The sequence below is a fragment of the Parus major genome, chromosome 8, assembly GCF_001522545.3.
Source record: "Parus major isolate Abel chromosome 8, Parus_major1.1, whole genome shotgun sequence".
Classification (NCBI taxonomy): Eukaryota; Metazoa; Chordata; class Aves; order Passeriformes; family Paridae; genus Parus; species Parus major.
The window spans coordinates 3,855,849-3,868,832 of NC_031777.1; the positions used below are offsets into that span (position 1 = coordinate 3,855,849).

The 12,984-nt window shown below is 44.1% G+C and overlaps 2 protein-coding genes across 2 annotated transcripts; one reads left to right on the forward strand and one right to left on the reverse strand.

The window, feature by feature from the left end:
* Positions 1-3,257: 3,257 nt before the first annotated feature.
* On the forward strand, positions 3,258-6,096 carry MRPS14 (mitochondrial ribosomal protein S14). The gene is made up of 3 exons (XM_015635751.2): positions 3,258-3,356; positions 4,055-4,213; positions 5,509-6,096. The coding sequence occupies exons 1-3, from the start codon at positions 3,312-3,314 to the stop codon at positions 5,689-5,691; spliced, it is 387 nt and encodes a 128-aa protein (XP_015491237.1). The 5' UTR covers positions 3,258-3,311; the 3' UTR covers positions 5,692-6,096.
* Positions 6,097-7,293: 1,197 nt separating this feature from the next.
* CACYBP (calcyclin binding protein) lies at positions 7,294-12,977 on the reverse strand. Its single transcript, XM_015635766.3, has 6 exons — positions 12,855-12,977; positions 12,116-12,308; positions 11,350-11,446; positions 10,765-10,864; positions 9,342-9,436; positions 7,294-7,613 (listed from the first exon to the last, which is right to left on the reverse strand). The coding sequence occupies exons 1-6, from the start codon at positions 12,873-12,875 to the stop codon at positions 7,454-7,456; spliced, it is 666 nt and encodes a 221-aa protein (XP_015491252.1). The 5' UTR covers positions 12,876-12,977; the 3' UTR covers positions 7,294-7,453.
* Between the last annotated feature and the right edge of the window lie 7 nt (positions 12,978-12,984).

Sequence of the window (12,984 nt, forward strand, 5' to 3'; positions counted from 1 at the left end):
CTACATACTCATGTGCAGAGAGGTTCAACAGCACTTGCATATTTGCTCATTAGCATAAATATGCATTTTGTTACAAGTTACCTAGCTCCCTTCTCCTGAGTCAGTAGCTTTCTGTTTAAGTCAGTCTTTCATGAAGCAAATCTTTGTTTCATTGTCTCCACAGTTCAAACATTTTTTTAACTCCTGTATTGGATTAATTTTACTTATCCAATGACTGATATCTTTATTATAAATAAGGTAACCAAGAAGGTACTTTTATTATGAAAACAGTGATAAATTTCACTTTAGGTGCTAAATACTTAGACTCATAGAACCCTAGGTTTAGGTTGGAAGAGACCTTAAAGCCCATCTGGTTCCAGCTCCTTGCCCTGGCAGGGATACTTTCCACTAGACAAGATTCCTCCAAGCCCCATCCAGTCTGGCCTTTGAACACTTCAGGGATGAGGCAGCCACAGCTTCTCTGAGCATCCTGTGCCTCACCTGTGCCAGGGCCTCACTGCCCTCACAGGGAAGAATCTCTTCCTAATATCTGATCTAAACTTGTGCTCTGTCAGTCAGAGCCACTACCCTTTGCTCTAACTTCTATTGGCTTTCAGCCCCGAGTCTGTGAAAAGGTGCACAAGAAGTCACAGGAAGAGCCTTTGGATGAGAAAATATTGAGCAATCGCTAAAGAGTGTCTGCTACAATTATAAGATGCATGTGGGTCAAAGTCCAGCACGATCTAACAACAAAAGGAAGGGCTTTTAAAACACCTACTGTCACACAGAAATCAGAGACTAAAACACAAATTATTAGGAACAAGCATTTTAAAAATAAACCCTTCTAGGTTAAACCCTAGCTCCATTACATCCAAAGGCAAAACTCCCATTTACATTAGCAGATATGTAGTTTAATATGCTTGGAGGAGACAATCTGAAAAAGTCCTTTAAAATGGGCTTTAAAAAATATTAAATACTACTGTACATTTTGTAATAATAATGCATGCCCATAATACAGGATTACTGATGTTTGTGCAAAAAAAACCAAAAACTTGGAAAATCCTTGCTCTGAGAAGTCACAGACAAACAGAATTTTTCCCTCAAAACACTCAACAGGAATCTCAAAGGAATTAAAAATACTTCTATCTTACCTGTCAAGTACTTTCAGCTGTCTGGTTCAGAGCCCTTCTGATGCAGGCACCACTTGCAAAGGTAATCTGAACAAACCAAAAAGTGACCAAATCTTCTCCTTTTCCCACTCCAGCTGCAAACCAGCAGCAGTCCCTGCAGTGAATTTAAGAACCCATGGATCAGATGAAAGGAACCAATAGAGGCCTCAGGGCGTTTCCCTCTTACAAACCAGCTAAGGAGCACAGTGGGTTTGGGAATGATTCCCCTGCTCAGCATTCCTCTTGCCCATCAGCAGGAAGAACAATTTCCAATTTGTTTTATGCTCTGCTACTAATCAAAAGCCAGAAAGCCTCTCCAGCTCTGTACATCTGTCTGTGAGAATCACAGGATTGTTACTGAGACTACTGTATCAACAAGCACATTTATAATATTAATGATGAGAAATTCAGGTGGAGTACAACAGAAAATAGAAATTTTAAAAAATATTTTAAACTCAGTAGCAGTTAAACACTACATATATTGAATACAATACCTTCAAAAATCCCTCAAGAACTACCCACACAGTTATTTAACCAGGTGCATTACTGAGCCCAGTTTTTAGCTGACAAACCCTCAAATTCTGAAGAGTTCCTTTGATTTACTACAACCAGAAGCTGTGCTGAGGGGGCTGAAGCTGGTAGCAGCCTGGGGGATATCAACATGCATTGTTAATCCTTGTCAGTCTCAGCTGGGGAAGTGACAATCACACAGGTGATTGCTGTTGAACAAGCAAGGGAGTCAGGCCTGGCTGAAAAAATAGTTCTCCTTTGCATTCTCACTCATTCTCACATCTGGACCATCTAATAAACACAAAAGGGGAAGTGAAATACAAAATATTGCAGAAAAGAATGCATGCTGTAACATCCAAATCCCCTATGATCACATCTATGTTATCTCCTCTGCTGATATTCTACCAATTAATTTTACCATCTGGATAAATAGCAAGTTATAGACAATTACATCAGAGAACAAAGCTTGAAATTCTCCCCTTGCAAACAGCAGTAAGCTACCACAGTAAGCACCTAGGAAAGCTGCATGGATCATAAAATTTGATTAGCCAGCCAACCTAGCTACTTCTTCCAGATTATTACATACTTCTGAACCAGTACCATCTACCTGAACCATCTACGTAAAACAACAAGCAGCTTGACAAACAGAGAACCAGCTTCTTGAATGACTCTTTGAATGTAGCTGAGCTGATACAAACAGAAAACTATGAATTCAACATCAAAACTGTGATGCACGTTTTCCCTGTAATCAGGAAATAGACATATTTTAAATGCTGCTTAAGCAAAGTCACAGTCAGTGGGACAGGACCATTTCCCTCACTGAACAAGAACAATGAAAGCAGAAATTCCCATTTGTTTTTCTCTGTTTGGGGTTATGATTATTCAGTGTTTGCTGTGTAATTTACCCAAAGGTTTGGATATTAGCAAATGTTTCTTACCCCAGAGGCTGGTGGGGCACTGGCATTTGCTCCCTAGGGAAGAGTTTGGACAACACTCTCAGGCACATGGTAGAATTCTTGGAGCTGTCCTGTGCAGGGCCAGGAGTTGAACTAAATCATCCTTATGGGACCCTTCCAATTCAGGATATTCTAAGATTCTAAATTCACCAGTGGAAAAAAAACCTGCAAACCACAGGTATAAATTTAGGAACTTAGGAACAGTCCTGGTGATAAACAAGAGAAACAAAAACCAAAACCAAAAACCCCTAAGAAACAGAGCTAGCCCAGCCTTTAGTAGAGCCGCTGGCAGATCCGTGTCCCACAGCAGGACAAGCGGGCAGGCCGCGCTGTTCCAGACAGGGACCCCACAAGGGCGGGGCGATGCCTCTGTGCCGATTTTCCTACAACTTTCCCTGTCATTTTTCCAGCCGTTCCTCTTCGACCTGGGATACCTTGGCTGCACCAAGGCCGGCCTCTGATGTTTGTGTGGCAGATTCAGCTGACTCCAATGACGGGCGGTGCCAGCGATCCCTAACAGCACCTCTGATATAAATATATATATAGATGTATAGCACAGCCCTCAAATGCGGCTGGGGCTCTCACCACATTTCCAGCCGCAGAGTGTTAAAAAAGCCGGGCACTTTGGGAACGCAGCGGGAGCGGCCTGAGGGCGAGTACCCGCCCTCACAGCGCGCACGCGCGGAGCAGCGGCAAGATGGCGGCGGCCGCGCTGTGCTGGGCGCTGAGGGCGGCTCGGCAGGTCAGACCGACTCCCTCCCCTCCGTTCTTCTTACCCTGCTTCCCCGCGACTCTCCTGGACCCTGCCCGCCCGGCCGAGGCTCCAGGGAGCGGGCAGGGGAATGCGGGTAGTGTTTGAGCGCTGCGGGCTCGGCCCTGCCCCCGCGGTGCGGGAATATCGCGGGTCCGGTGTTAGGTAGCGTTCGGTGTAGCTTGGGGCTCTTTGTGTGTCTCTGTCAAGAGAACTTTATGTGAAATTCGGAGTTATATATTGGTGCAGTGCAGAATCTGGAAAACATGAAAGCTAAAGCTCTCAAGGCATCACTTACTCGTCAGAGGGAGCAAAGATCGTTGCTGCCCCTCGTGAGGAAGATGTAGACAGCGATGAGGTGTAAGAAGTGTAATGTGTGATCCAGGAGTAAACGATGCCGGAGACACAAGACCCGAGGGAACGTCTGGAGCTGTGTCAGGCTGAATATTAGCAAATTAGCAATTGAATATTAGCAAAAGGTTTTCCCTGTGTGGGTCGTTGGTCACTGGAACAGGCTCTTCAGGTACATGGTGCGGACCGTGTTGGTGCCAGGCATTGAAATCGATGGTACTTGTGGGTCCCTTCCAACTCAGGATATTCCATTCTTTACGGAAATAACAGTTTTTACTTGACTAGGGCAAATTATGTGCAATAGGCAGGTATCAAAAATGTGGTTTTTTTTAAATCAGGTTCTTCCCTCACCCTGCCCAAGGCAGGTGCGGAGCCACTACGTGGACTGGAGGATGCTGCGGGACGTCAAGAGAAGGAAGATGGCATACGAGCATGCAGATGAGAGGCTGCGGATCAACGCCATCCGGAAGAATTCCATCCTTCCCAAGGAGCTGCAGGTACCAGCAGCTGGCTGTGCCCAGCCAGGGCATGAACCCACGTGTGGCTCCTGCTGCTGTGGTATGCTCAAGGCCACAGCAGGCACTTGATAGATCTAAATGGCTGTCCTAGGTCACAAATGTTGTGTTTCCCCAGCCCACAAGCACAGAATTATGTCATGTTCAACAGTGACTTCAGCTTTTTGGGGGTGTTTACAACAACAGCATATTCACCTGACTGGAGGTTGTGTGCACTGGGCTGTGGGGTCTTTTGCAACCACTGCTTGTGTAAGCAGTGTGTGTAACACTACATACAGTGAAGTCACTTTTTCACCCCCCACACACTGCCCCTAACATATATTGACAAATCTATTTTCTTTACTTCCAATAATTCAGAATAGTAAACTCTAGATTTATTTTTTTTATTTTTTTTATTTAAAAATTTGAATGCCTGATCTAGCCCAAACCACCAATCTGTGCAATTAGAAATATCTAATTTTACCTCTTGCCAGAGCTACAAGAATGCGAAACTTGCATTGGATCTGGGTGTTAAAACTGTTATTATAAATTGACTGCCCTGCTCTCAGCCTTCCTTACTAAGCACCAAAAACATTTGCAAATATTAGATTATTCCTGTATTTGTTCTGGCCATGATACTTAGATATCCTGGTAGAGAAAGTGTATCAATTTGCTTTTATATATTGACTTCACTGTTCTCAGGCCTGTCTGACTGGTGCTGGAAGTCCTTATGAGGCAAAACCAATACAGAAAAAAGCCCTGAAAGAAAATCCTACAACACCTTCTGAAGTACCCTGTATGAGATCCCTTTTACTGACCTCAAAGCATGCTACCTCAGCAGGCAGTTAATAAACAACACATAGTTAAATTTGGCTCATCTGAAGGTCTAGCCAAGCCTGCAATGAGGAGAAAGCCAAATGGTTTTTTGACTAACTGGCTTGTTTCATAAGGTTTAATTTGGGGTTTCTTAGAGGGCTAGCCCACCCTGAAACAAGGACAGAAACAAGCTGATTTGACTGGTTATAATTAGTGGCTTGAGACTGTTCTATCTGTGTAATAAGATTAATTTGGGTGTCTCTTTGGGGATCAGTTTACATTTACTGTTGGAATGCCCAGAAAGGGTGGATTGAGTGAGGAAGACAGGTGAAAGTTCCCAGTTAAATACCAAATTTTATTCATGAGGTGGTAGAGAAGCTTGTGATGGTACCTACTGTATGTCTGGATTTTGAAGTCTGGCAGTAAGGCCCCTCTACATCCCGGGGAACACAGATAAACTCTTGGGCTGTGTTGTGTTTTAGGAAGTGGCTGACAAAGAGATTGCTGCCCTGCCCCGGGACAGCTGCCCTGTGAGGATCCGGAACCGGTGTGTCCTGACATCCCGCCCTCGAGGGGTTAAGCGGCGTTGGAGGCTCAGCAGAATTGTTTTCCGCCACTTTGCTGACCATGCTCAGATGTCTGGTGTACAGAGATCCATGTGGTAATAATCACCACGTGGATGTGCTTTCAGGCAGAGGAAACAAACCAGGCTCATTTGTGTGTGTAATGAAAGCAAGACTGTCCTGCCTCAGAGTCCAGCATCAGTGTCAATCTAATAAGGGAAGGACAAGAAGTTGTGCTGATTCATTAAACTCCCTGGATTACAATTGGTATCAGCTGACAAGCGGCAGCACAACTGCACTGAACTGGTCTGTGTGAGAGGCAGTTTGATTGTGAGGAAAAATGGATGGTTGCAAAACTAAGCTGAGGTTTGTGGTATGGCCAACATTAGAAATAAAGACATACAGCACAGGGCTCATTTAAGCTTTTTTTTTTTTTTTTTTGCCACCGTATGGTTAAGTTCATCATGGTAATTTGGGTAAAAGCATCAATAAAACTGCACAACAGGACAAAGTGGTATTCTTCTGTGAACAAGGGCAAGCACAGAGTGGGAATAAAACATGGCCTCAAGTTCAGATACTCTTGCTATGCTAACTAAACCTATATGTGTATTAACGAGCAGACAAAGTGGCTAAAGGACCTGTTAGAAACTACACTGTGCTGGTATTTCTCCTGTTCGTAGTGCAGCGCTCGGTCCAATGCTTCAAGAACAAGGTAGCAAGGAAGCCCTAGTCCAGACCCTAAAAGGAGAGTAATGGCTTCCTTAATTCACAGGTAACAACAAATCTGTCCTTGGGAGACATGAGAGGAGGAGGCAGGAAGGACACAATTGACAACAGGCTTGCTGCTAAGGTCATGTTTGTCCTGTACTCTTCTTCAAAGCACTGCAGTAAAGGGGGGGGGGGGGGGGGGGGTGGGGGGGGGGGAGAGATGAGAAGGGGGGGGGGGGGGGGGGGGGCAGTGGCTGCTCTGTCCCCTGTCCCCCTCCCCAGCAGAGGCTGGGAGGTTGCAATAAAAAGGCCAAATACCACTAGCAGCAAACTGACAGCAACTCACCACACCCAGCTGAGTCATATTTTGGCATATAAGCCATCTTGATATACTTCTTACCTTAAAACCCTTTCGAAGTTGATGGAAAAAGTGGAGCTTATCCCTTGTTTCCTGCTTTACACTGCTGGAGCCAGGGCAAGCTCCCTGTCCCTGCTCTCCTGCTGCTGACTGTGGACTGCATCCTGACTGATGGCATCTCAAAGACATCCCACGATGCTCAAAGCTGGCACTAGCATTTTGATTTCCAAAATTCATAGTATTTATTAGACAGGAATAGTTTCTGAGAGTACTCATTAAATTTGAATACCACAGGATTAACACCATATTGTTCCTCTTTTACTATCAAGTGCTTAGGATGTGGTTCTACTTTCTTCAGTTCTCCCTTTGTAACATGCTTTACAGTTCGGCACTTTCCTGTATTTAATCAAAAAGCTACACCCTGAAGTGAAGTGAGTGTGACACTTGCCCTAGCAACCACCTGGGTACAGCTGCCACTGGCAACAGAGGCCTTGACCCATCCTAGTTTAAGATTCCTTTATTTTTACGTTCTGTTCTCGGTCTCACAGCACTCCCCACTCATCTGAGATGATTTTTCAAGGAGGGGTAAGGATGTATACCCTATGCTTCACTCCTCAGGAAATGCTGAACCACTTGACTGAAGGAAATGCTTTATAAGCTATTTTATTTAAATATTTTCTCCAACCTGAAATGGAAAATGACTGTCTTTGCTTGGAAGAAGGTTATGTAAACGATGATCTTTGCAGCACAGCATGTCTCACATGGAAGATCAGTTTTAAGGCGGCCCTTAGAGTACTTTCAGATATCCATTGGTATGTCCCCTTTGTACTGCTTTTCTCTGCTTTCAACCCAGGCCTTATTGATGGTGCGCTTCATCTCATCGTCCCCTTCCGCATACATCTTTTTTAAAATGTTCATTAGCCCTTCACTAGGATCTGCGGTGTCATAGGCAGCCTTCCTGCAAGATGGATACATGAGAAGGTCAGGTACACCCAACAAAATTAAATGCTAATAGTTGTTTGAAACATCCTGGTAACGGGATTTTTGCTTTGGCAAAGTCTTCAGATCACAGCAGTCTCAGTCAGCTTCCAAATAGGAAGAATCCTAAGAAATACCCTTAAACCGAGTGCAAGCTGAGTTGTACAGCTAGAGCTGTCCCATGGGGTGGGACAGTATTTCAATGGGAAGCAATTTGCAGTAAACATGACCCTGGAAGCACTGCCTAAAATTAACTGTAGGAAGCAGAAGTGAAATGTAACAGACACAGAACGTGCCAATACCTGCCTTGTGTTATGTGACAATAAAAATGGAAAAATGACTATATTAAGCTCTTTAAAGACCACATTCACAAACCAAAAGGCTTTTTTTCTGCTTCCCATTTTTCAGATGATCTCTACAGGTTCAATGGCTTCTTAACACATTGCATTTCAAAGCAATTTTCTCAGGTGATGAATAGTGCCACCTGTGGAGGAATGGCCCGTATGACCTAACTATAAATAATGTCCTCTCTGGCTAAAGTCCTCTCCATCCCACTTTCCAAAATCCTGTAGGTAGTTCCTAGTGCAGTCTAGCTCAAAAACACAGCAGATGAAAACAGATCAGCAGAGGGAGCAATTTCCTCACACCGAGGGTTAACCATCAGCTGCACAGACGCTGGCTGGGACCAGCATTTCTGGAGCCGTTTGACAAACAGTAAATCTTCGGGAATTCTCTGCACAAGACACAGGTCTAACAAAGTGTCCCTGCCTCTCCAGAAAACTGCATTAATTGTCAAGTCACTTCCTCTTAAATCTCCTGTGATAGCATTTGAGTGGAGAAGGCTGTTTTGCCCTAAATTCAGGCACTTATGCCTGATCAGTTTTAGATAATCACTCCACAAACATACACAAAATTAATTGCTGGCAGGGATAACATTCTCAATAGTGTTTTCATTCTTCAAGGTGGCTATACATGTAAAATAACATTAAATCATTATATGATATACATTTATATATATATATATGTATATATATATATTTTAGAAAGTCTCTTGTCCCCAGGCGTTTCCTGCTGTCATTCACCACCCTCATACCTGTGTATATCTAAGCTGCCTGCTGCTCCCAAGCACTTGAAGTGTTACAGAGTGGCTTGAGACTCTGGAAAATCATCTAAGTAGATGACTAAAGACCTGCTTTGCCAAAAGCATGTTGGGATTTTTGTGCAGACACTTCACACACAGGTAACAATAACTGTTTTGATCAGTAGACCTGCAGGAGATACATTCATGTATTTCTATATAATAAACACTTGATCTAAAAACAATCACCTCACTAATGCAGTTTTTGCAATGAATGCAGCCACCAAAATGCAAATGAATCTTTAATTGGTTGATTCCCTTTAGAATTCTCACTGCAGGTCTTCCCTATCATATTTCCTGATTCAGCCTTTGTCATTAGCAATAAAAGAGTGGAGGAGTGGTAGCTACTCAGAAGTATATTTCTTCCACTTGCAGTCCTACAAGTACCAAAAGAAATCCCCATCTAATATCAGGAGATCTTATCCTAAGATCCTCAGACATCTCAGGGCCTGTCCCCCAGACCAACATTCCCCAGAATTACTGCAGTTGGTACAGATCTCTCCCAACAGTCCTTAAACAACACAGAGAACAAGAAATGGAAACCAGATGGAGGGCTGGAAAGACACTTACTCTTTCTCTTTGCTTTCTTTTTCCACTTGAGTGAGACAATCCCATTTTTCCTCCCGCTTCTTCTTACACATCACAAGGACCATGTCTGTCTTTATCTGTAGGGTGAACAGCAAGGCATGAATTTAGAATGTTTCATAATGGGATGCCAGTCAAAATGAGAAAGGTTAGCTTGTAACATAAACCTCTTCCATACCCAGGAATTCCTGAAACCTTTCTCTCAGCTATCCATTATCATGTAGCATACAAAAATTATAGCACGTACTCAGCCTCAGGGTACAAAGTATTAACTCTGCTCTGGACAATTCACATATGTGGTTAATATAATAGAGTACAGACTTATGGTACCAATACAGAAGAACATAAAATGCTGCAGGAACACCATTCAGTGATTCAAAGGATGCTCGAGTAGCCAGGACTGCCTGGTAAAGACTGACTATATTTACAAGACTTCTCCAAGCATACCAAGTTCAGGTAGAGGCTCCTCCAATTTATTTCTCCAAGGATAAGAAACTAATTTTAGGGTGTTGCTCAATCTTGCAACATGTCTGCAAGTTACAAAGCCTTCTGACTTGCAACCCTGACCTAAATTTCACAAAGAACTCCTGCATGCCACAGCAGACAAGGTTCTACTGCAGCTTTATCTTGGCTTAACAAGTACATGACCACTGCTCACTTTCACACTGTATTAAAAATCACCAGAGCATCACTCTCATTTATTTCAGCTGGTTTAACTTCACTCTGTACTCATTTTAGGCCAATTTTCGATTGAACCAGTAGTTTACATCTGATGTCACCAAGCACAACAGAGAACTCACAGGAAGTATATGCACACCTCTAAGCCTAGAAAGGTGCCACAAGCAGCAGAGTATGGATATCACCAATCATCAGCAGTAAAATGTTACTACTAGTTGTCCTGGTTTTGGCTGGGATAGAATTAATTTTTTCCTTAGAAAATTAACCCCCTGCTAGGGCTAAACCACCACACCAGTGTTCAGTTCTGCAGCAACACATCCGAACTAAGGCAGAGCAGGTTTCAGACCTGGCTTTGGGAATTAAGCCTATTTAAGCTTCCCAAGATTTCAGTCTGCTGACAAATCTCTTAAAATCACAAAGAATTTCTCAGAGGTATTTAGAAGCACAAAGATGCAAATGAACTCTTGGTGGTATTTTCTGCTTAATTATTTCTGAAATCCTGTTGGTGAGCTATTAAATATCCAGACATGATCTCTTGAAATAGGATTCCAGAGACTAATTCCACAGTTATGACAATCACAGATTAGTAGGACTCATGTTCACAGTGCAGAAACTCAGCAGCAGAAGGGAGGGACTGAACATTAGAACCGAGTCTCCTGAACTAGCCAGGCAATGAACACGACACTTTGTGAGGGCCCTAAATTAACTCTAACAAACAAGGTGCACTGACCTTTCTAGAGCTGCCTTCCACAGAGATGGGCTTCAGGAGGTTGTTGAAGGTCATGGTGTAGTTCTTCCCATTCAGATTCCTCACTAGAAGATCAAATGACCTGGACCCAGGAAGTGGATGGAGGAAAGGCACAAATGTTCCCATCATTGCATTGTCTGAAAACCCTTTAGCAGGCATATTTTTTAGGAAAACAGAGTAATTCTTGGGAAAGCAGGCCAACAGGCTTGAATTACTTTATTCCCAGGGCTCTCAAAACATTCATTTCAATTTCAACAGAGAAATTAAAAGGACCAATCCAAACTGCACGACAAATCAAGATCTTTAGGATTTTTTCTACCAACAAACTAGGAAAATCAAATTTCCTTAATGTACACCTCAGTTCTATCACCATGAATACCCAGGGCTAACATTATGTCCCCTGTCAAACGTGAGGTGCACTTGTAAAATGAAAGCACCCTGATATCCTCAAGTGTTACTAAAAGCTACTACAGCTGAAGTTTAAAAAAAAGAAAAAAGGGAGTAGAGAAAAAAAGATATCCAACACTCCTGCATTTGTGTTCTTGTTGTGCTACAAGATGAACTCACCTCTCTGTGAAATTCACCTGCACATTCTCAGCTGGAAGCTTCTGGACACCATTTAAAGAGATGTAAATCTTAACAAACTTATCTGACTGATCCCAACCTGGAAGTGAAAAAAAAGAGATTAAGTTCCACCTTTCTCCATAAGCTTCATGCACTCCAACTTGGCCCACAAAGCCCCCTAGAACAACTAGGGTCTTTGCCTTAATGAAGCAATTTTCAGAGTGATAAAAGGAAAACATGAATTATTCAGGAATAACTTTAGAGCAAAGGGAGGTCCCCCCACGTAGCCCTGCTCTCCAAGGCCTGCGAATTCTGAGAAAACCCACGTATCAGCTCAGGTCAAAAGGGAGCAATCCAGGCTGTGCAGGGGGAGTCAGAGCCAGCTGTTTGCTCCTGCTGCAGTTTCTCTGACCCACTTCTTCCCCTACTCCCTGCATCTTGAGTAATTCCCTCTCCTCTCACCTACATGGCAATCAGAGAAGCCAAAACTTACTCTTTCATTCCCGCTAAACACCAAGTAATGGAAAAATACCAGCCTGGTACAGCAAGGATACTTGATGCAACCCACCAAACACTATCACACAAACATGGTCAATACACACCAGGGTTCAGATGGCAAGGTAAAGGTGAGGTAGCTTTTACAGAGGGGTGTCCAGTGTGGAATAAACACTTAAGGCTTCACTATGATGCTAAGTGGCAACTCAAACTCCCAGTAATGCCACCCTGCCGTCGGCAGAGAGATGCTGGAACTCTAGAAAAATAATCCTACCATAATTGTTTATTTTCACTGTGTACCCTCCCAGCGACGATTTTTCTTCCTCTGCCACATCTTTTGGCTTCGGCAGAGGCTGATTCTTGATTTCCAGCTCCAGCTTTTGTTTCTCTGCCACAAGGACATCACGCACCCGCTTCCTAGTGGCATTCGTAAGCAGTTCTTTAAGCTCTTCCAAATCTTTCTGCAACTGGTTCAAAAACAAAGGATCACACTTATACATCAGATACATTCTTTGTGCTCGGGGCTCACAGCTTTTTATGACAATTTCACGTGTTCCAGAGGTTGGAGTTTCAGCTTTATCAGGTCAGTAGTTTAGTTTCCCACTACAACCAGTTAAGCACGGAATCATCCCCTCCTCACCCCTTGTCCACTCCTGTAGAGATGTACAACCACAGAATCTTAATTCACAGAATGGGTCGGGCTGGAAGGGTGCAACTCCCCTGCTCAACCACGGCCATCTCAGAGCACAAGACTTGAAAATACCTCCAACATCTTCAATTAAGACAATTGTCTTAATTGCTTAACTCTTCATACGCTAAAAAAACCAACAGAAACCAACAGAAGCTGGGCGGATGGCATAGCTCCCTCAACACGCACCGCCGCAGGGGGAGACCTCAACAGCCCGCAGCGAACGCGGGGATGACAGCTCCCCGCCTCCCAGCCCGGGCCACACCGCTGCCCCTCACACACAGCCCCGCCAGCGCCCGGGGAACAACGCCGGGAATCGCCTCACCTCCTCCCGCGCCACGGCCATGGCGGCTCCCCGTGGAACCTCTGGAACCTTCCGGCCCAGGAAGTGACGGCGCCGGTACCGGTCCCGCCCGCACCGCCCCTGAGGAGGCGGGACCAGGGGCTTCCCCGCC